General features: G+C 39.0%; 1 protein-coding gene across 2 annotated transcripts; it reads right to left on the reverse strand.

Annotated features, from left to right (window-relative positions):
- Nucleotides 1-155: 155 nt before the first annotated feature.
- On the reverse strand, nt 156-3430 carry LOC134310015 (uncharacterized). 2 transcript variants are annotated; one of them, XM_062991524.1, is made up of 9 exons: nt 3263-3430; nt 2693-2948; nt 2496-2572; nt 2298-2370; nt 2062-2196; nt 1825-1966; nt 1598-1706; nt 1140-1383; nt 156-1046 (listed from the first exon to the last, which is right to left on the reverse strand). In XM_062991524.1, exons 2-7 carry the CDS (start codon nt 2883-2885, stop codon nt 1703-1705), a joined length of 624 nt encoding a protein of 207 aa, XP_062847594.1. In that variant the 5' UTR covers nt 2886-2948; nt 3263-3430; the 3' UTR covers nt 156-1046; nt 1140-1383; nt 1598-1702. The 2 variants fall into 2 exon arrangements, with proteins under 2 accessions (XP_062847594.1, XP_062847593.1); XM_062991523.1 differs by having other exon boundaries at nt 1140-1706.
- Nucleotides 3431-6940: the final 3510 nt, after the last annotated feature.

Consider the following 6940-nt stretch of genomic DNA (forward strand, 5'->3'; position numbering starts at 1 on the left):
ACTAGACCACCACTATCATCTGTCTGGGCATCTAAACAGACAAGATTGTTTATGTCTGAGGGGAGCGAATAACCAAAACCCTGTGACAGACTGGCCCAGTGATTCTGCTAAACCTAAACACTGTTTTGTTTATGTTCAATTAATACACCCACCAGTAAAGTACATTTTTTATTATACTTACACTCATCTGAAGACACTATTGATTAATATTAAGCATTTAATTTTCTAGGAAATTTCTTTAATTCAGTTTTACACCTGATACTGACTCAGTTAGTGCACTAACCTACTGACATGAAGAAAACTCACCACAGAAACTCAGATGAATGATTTGAAAAATACAGGACTGATAATACACATCTACAAATAAACACAGAAAGGACAGAAGATAAAGAAGATGAATAAATAACCCGAACAAAGCTAGGTACCTATCTTACCATGAGAGTGACCAATGGGTAAACATGGCGTTAAACAACAAACAAACAAATGAACAGCAGCTGTGTGTGTTTGTGTTTATGAGTGATGATGTGTGTTGTAAGTGTTTGTGGCAGATTTTGATGCCTTGATGACCGATATTGGGGGCTCCCATTTAAAGCAATGTGGTTCAATGTCAGCCATTTTTACAGTCATGATGGATGACAGAGTTCCATCCAGAGCCAACGCGTTCCTGGTTTTGGTTTTATTAAGCCCCACCATGGAAAAACCCTCTCTGCATCTGCATTTGAGTGAGGCAGAACTAATACCAGTCTGGCTATTGTAGACGGCCTCGGAAATCTGCTCATACCAGTCACCTTTAAAAAGAAATGAACCAAGGAAGCCTGATTCCACTCCTACATATTTCTGCAGTTATTAAGCTGCTCATGTCAGTGGGTGTGTGCTGAATATTTCTTCCCCTGTTCTTCAGTGAGCTCATATCCCCCCAGAAAGCCTCAATGTCAAACATGGCTGGATCTTGGGGTACAGGGATGTCCATTAACTGGTAGTCCAGGAACTCCTCACTCAGCTGATCATGCTCTTGGGGTCCATGGTATGGAAGCAGTTCAGGAAACCTAAAGAACACAATGTGTACTGAACTAGGAGAAACAAATGTTTTTTCAAATGTGATCAAACTTCACAATCTATTCAGAATGTTAAACCCTTACCGTTCCACAAAGTATGCAGCATCATTCACTTCACACTCAGTCCTCTGCTGGACACCAACAAACCTGGCATGTTTCTGCAGGGTCTCTTTCAGGGGTAGTTTCACAATAGCATACTCAACTGCCCCTATCAGAAATGCCAGCGCTGCCTGATGGAACCTCTCCACTTGCTGTGGCGTGATATCTCCTGCATCAAGGAGCCTGCTGAGCGTTGCTCGGGTTGTAAACCCAATATTCTGCTTTTGTCCTACCAGAGACTTAAATCAAAGACTTAAACCTCAGAAAGGTACATTGACAATAATAGTCATGGACGACTCCCACATTTCCCAATGTTCATACTCCTCTTAAAGTATATACTATATCCCTTCACATCAGTGACATCCTCATAACTGAATGAGCCATTTGTGGTCAGTGGGTGGAGAGTTGATGTATTTGCTTATGGAAAACTTGGGGAGCATTACCTGGCAGTTGGTTGGATGGATCCTTGTAGTGGATCTCATCCACCGCTCGGCTCTGCGGCGCTTCGACTTTCAAAAACCTTCCACACAACTTGTGAATGAACTCGGTCATCTACAAAGTTGCATTTCAGTAAAGATTTTGAATTAAATTTGCACAAAATAGTATCAGCAAATGAAAAATGGCCAATGGTCATTACTGGCAGAAACACAGCTTAACCCTCCTGTTTTACCTCTTCATAGAGAAGGAAGATTGAGGATTTCTCTCTCTGAAGGAGAAGGCTGGCAACGTTGCATGATAGAAGAGCAGGTAGACCTCTGTCAGTGGGTTACAGAATGCATCCACCAGCCTTCTGAACCTTGGTTGTTTCTCATCTAAAAATTGAAAAGCACACATTGTACATAGTATACGTTTACACAGCAATCTCCTGAAGAACCTTGCATTCATGTCAGTGAAATATGCAACCTACTTGACGACTTGAAATAGCTGGTGAGTGGCTCGTATTGCTGTAGAATCCGTGTCAAACACCGCTCCAGGCTCAGCCAACGAATGGAAATACGCTGAAGTATCTCCATATAGTCGTATTCGTGCAACTCACAGAATTCTGTGATGAGAATGTAACATTACGTTTCAGTCTACTGAGAATCTTCTGCAGGCCATTCACACTATACTGCTGCTGATTCAATCACAAAGCTGTTAGGTAACCTTTACGGTTCGTACTGCCTCTAAACCAGTGCCCAACATCCACTGCAAGATCTTCGGGGTCAAATCCAGTCACCTACAATACATTATGTTTCATAATCACAGCATTTTGATCACAGATTAATGACACTACAGCATAACCAGCTATTTAAATTTTACATTAGGTTTAACATACAGGTTATCGAGAGGATATAAACTTACTTCCAAAAATCTCTGTCTGTGAACAACAGCCTTGCCGTCAAACACTCTGACCGTGAGGGGGTTCATTTTCTCTCGTCCTACGATGACAAGGTGGAAGCAGTACGTTACAAGCATTACATACACCCCACACCCAAATGTTGTGTAAAGAAATAAATACTGGAAAATGAGAAAGTGTCAACTGGCTGTCAAAATAACACCTGTATCATTGGATCCATCTATTATTAGAGTGAAGGGGTTGGTCTTCATCTTGGTGACCAGCTCCTCCCTAAAATGCGGTGCCACAGCTTCGTTTATCATGCACGTTGTTTTTGTGCTGGCACATTTGTAATGCTGTGCTGTGACAGAGTCCTTGAAGCAATCCCTGAACAATGGACTGAAATGTTCCTCCATGGCAAACGGTACATCGTGCTGCACCACGGCCACAGCAGCCACTTTAACTTCAGCTCTTCTTGTCTGTACCAGAAAACAATGATAACCATGTTATCAGCAGAGGGGTCAAATTTATTTGTACAGCTAATTTCATATGGTAAACACAGACTCCATGTACTTTAAAAGTGTGATATCAGCTACCCTGTCATTGTTCATAATCACTGTGACTGAATTACAAAAAACTAACTTTTATAAATGGATGGCAGAAATAATGAAAAACAAGATTTCATGTGTTAGTAAGCATCTCACCGTACCCTGCAAAGAAACACATGTTCATTTACCATGAATAGTCATCAAACCAGGAGTATATAGGTATAGAAGTATATAGTATATATAACCTATAGAACAAGCCATGCTGTTCGGGTTGCCAAATCCACTCAGATTCATTTATGTTTCCTCTTTGATGTTACGCTGCACATCAGCGCACAAACTTTGATCTCTCGCTACATGTTGATGTGTATTTTTGGACGTGGTATCATTAAACCCCTCGTCACTTCTCACGTGTGTTTCTGTAAAAAAAAAAAAGTAGTTTGTGAGACTGTGATTCCAGTCAGTGATGGATGGTGTAGATGTGAAACCCCCTTATTCCCGATCAGTCCAGAGCGGTAGAGAGAACAGAGTGGCGACACTCCCATAGGGAACCGTTGGAAAGGGGGCGGGACATATTTTCTGTGCAGCTTCCGGGTTGTGGAGCTCTGTATAGTTCCAAATGTCCCATAGAGCCCCGTTCATTTTTACTACTTATCAAACATTTTTAGCTGTTTGTTGCTTTGTTTTAAAAAAATAATGAATTTAATGTCATTAATATACTTAATACTGTTATTATTTAGCATTTGCTCAGCACTAAATGTTACATGTTTATCTTAATTAATAGGTATAACTGAATTTAGCTTAGTCAGTTAAGCTTAATTACTGACACTAGAGTCTTTTCACCTAAAATTGATTAATTAAAAGTTGATTAATCAAGAGTCTTGTTACAGAAATGATAATAAAACATCAGAGCCATAATAAATCATGCTAATTTTACTTTCCTCAGGAATCCTCGGGAAAGTGAAGGGAGATTAGTTTATGTAAAAAACAAAACATAAAAAACTTTAATCTCTGTACTGTATATTGTCTCTACTACTTAATGATATGGCATGATGTAATGTATGCTAATATAATGTACTGTGTGTTAACAAGAACGACCTATTAAGTCATTATAAACATCAATCTTCCACTTTATATACCAAATTGACATTAAAGCAGATGCAGTAAATGTAAAGGCAGGTGAAGATACCCAGAAATTGTACAAATGTTTATTATTTACTGTTTAATATTTCATTCACTGCTGCCTGTCCCATATGAGAACATGACAGCGCCGGGTTTGTTTGGAACTATTGGAGGGTTACATGAACCACGTGACCGCGTAGCGGCGAGATCAAGGAGTGTCGCAACTCTCTCTATCTACGGCTCTGGATCAGTCGTGCAGTGTGAACTGTACAGCGACCCGGCCAATCAGAAAGTCTCAAATCAGGCGCTTAGCAACCCCTTAGCAACGCCAACTCAAAATCTGATTGGTTACTGTATCAGTTTCATTGCCGTTTATTTTAGGCTCGAGGCGCCGCGCTACTGATTTTGAAGCCTTAAGACGGATTTCTTTCACCCTGGCAACACATGACGACTGAAATCTGATTGGATAATAGCTCTAGTATAAATATACACACAACCAATAGAACATCTATGAAAGAAAGAAAACAGACTATTTAGAATTAATTTATAAATATTCATGGGAACATGTATTAAAACATAAGTCAGTCATTCTGACAGTGTTTAGGCCAGCAGATAAGGCGTTTCTAATAAAAGTACCTGGGTGCTAAACATAACCATTCACCGTGATGTAACTGTACGCTAACTTTCATCACAACTACAAAGCACATAAACCTGACGCTGACTACACAACGGTGCACCAGTTTACCATCAAATAATCATAATAATTACTTATTAAATCAGTGTTCCACAAGTATCACGGTAATCCCGACAATTATATAAGCGACCTGCAGTTCCCCCGCGGCTCGTCCAGAAATGTTCCAACTGCTGTTTAGTGACAGATAGATGTCCGAAGTGCGCATGTCCAAATTAGGTTCATACAGAAACTTGTTTTTTTTAACTGAATTTAAATGAAGAATATTGAGTAAGAAAACTTTTTCAACCACAAATTACAGATAACTTATTTAAAACGAGTGTTAATAACAAGTTGATGAAAACTGAGTTAGGCACACTCATCATATCTCATTAAATGAAGTGTTAAGACTTAGTGTGGCAGGTATAGGCCTTATACAAAGAGCAGAAAAACTATAGTAACTAATGAAAGATGAAAATAAATCAAGATATTACCTGATGATTCTGACGCTTCTCTTCCACCTCCAGCTCGTATTCAGAGCATAGGTTACGTCACTTTTTCATACCTCCCCCAGCAACAAGAAATTCTATTTTCTGATTGGCTGAGAAATTCTATTTTCTGATTGGCCGATAGGTCGCTAATACAAGAAAGCGGTATGAGAGCAGAGTAATCTGTCTTTGACTCGTGTGTAGGATAACCGATCTGAGGAATGTGGGCTAATTTATTTTTTTATTTTATTTAACCAGGCAAGTCATTAAGAACTGCTTCTTATTTACAATGGCGGCCTGGCAGAAGGCAAAGCCTCTTGAGGAACAATCATACAAACAAATTTACATAAGACACTGAAAACAAACAACGATGATCACAATACAATAACACATAGTCGAATCATCCAGCAATAGTATAAAAGAAAAATCCATTTGTCATACAGCTGCATGTATCTTTTAAGATATCTGTCATTTGTTTTTTAAAAGTTGTCTTAGAAATAAATGTATCCAGCCTTAGAGTTTCTTGCAGTTTGTTCCAGTCTATGGCTGCAGCCACTTGAAATGATGACTGACCAAAAATGGTGTTCGTTTTAGGAACCTTCAGTGAAATACGATGAGCAGCACGAGTATAATAAACTGAAGATGAGGTTTGCAATAAATGACACAAATAGGGAGGAGACAAAGCAAGCAGGGTTTTGTATATGAGCATAAACCAATGAATAGCACGACGAGTGTGTAAAGATGGCCAGTTCACAGTAGAATAAAGGGGACAGTGATGTGTTTTATATGGAGCATTTATCACAAACCGAATGGCAGAGTGATAAAGTACGTCAAGTTTCAGAAGATCACTTTTTCGAGCTGACCTGTATATAACATCACCAAAATCTAACAAGGGGAGGATGGTCATTTGTACAAGTTTCAGTTTAGCAGATGGACTAAGAGAGGCCTGCATTCTATACAGAGAGCCTATTTTTGATCTAACCTTAGATTGTCATTTACTAATGTGATATGAAAAAGTCAGTGTGCTATCTAGCCATATGCCCAAATATTTATACTCAGAGACCTGACTTAAAGTAGCCCCATCAACAGTGATGATGTCATGGACTGCTTGGTGAACCGAACCTCTTTTTCCAAACCACATAACCTTAGTCTTGGTGGTATTTAACACAAGATCCAAATTAGAAAAGGCCTGTTGGACCATCAAAAAGCTATTCTGGAGCGATGAAAATACTAAATGAGTTCTGCTAAAGAGTGAACATTAGTAATCTTCATTAATAACGTGTTTATTTATCATTTTTACTTATTTGAAAGTGTTGTTAAATGTTTATATAAACTTCTAGTGGAGAAAAGTCTAATAAAAGTTTGTTTTTGTAGTTAATTGTGTCCGTTGATTCAAATGTAGCGATTCATACTAGGTGATTCAGATTGACTGATTCAAATGTACCGATTCAGACTCTGATTCAGTGAGTCGGCGGTTCTGTTATTATAAACTGGTCGCTGCTTTGTGACTCGTTTATTCAGTTTGCAGCTGAAATGGTATAAATTTGTATGTTCTCTGTATTTGAATGTAAAAACTTTGCAGACTAAACTGGGTTTGATTCTCTCTAGATGTGTCACTAAGGCGAGTTTGTCCAGCTCCGACCTGC

The sequence above is a fragment of the Trichomycterus rosablanca genome, chromosome 3 (genome assembly GCF_030014385.1).
Source record: "Trichomycterus rosablanca isolate fTriRos1 chromosome 3, fTriRos1.hap1, whole genome shotgun sequence".
Taxonomy (NCBI): domain Eukaryota; kingdom Metazoa; phylum Chordata; class Actinopteri; order Siluriformes; family Trichomycteridae; genus Trichomycterus; species Trichomycterus rosablanca.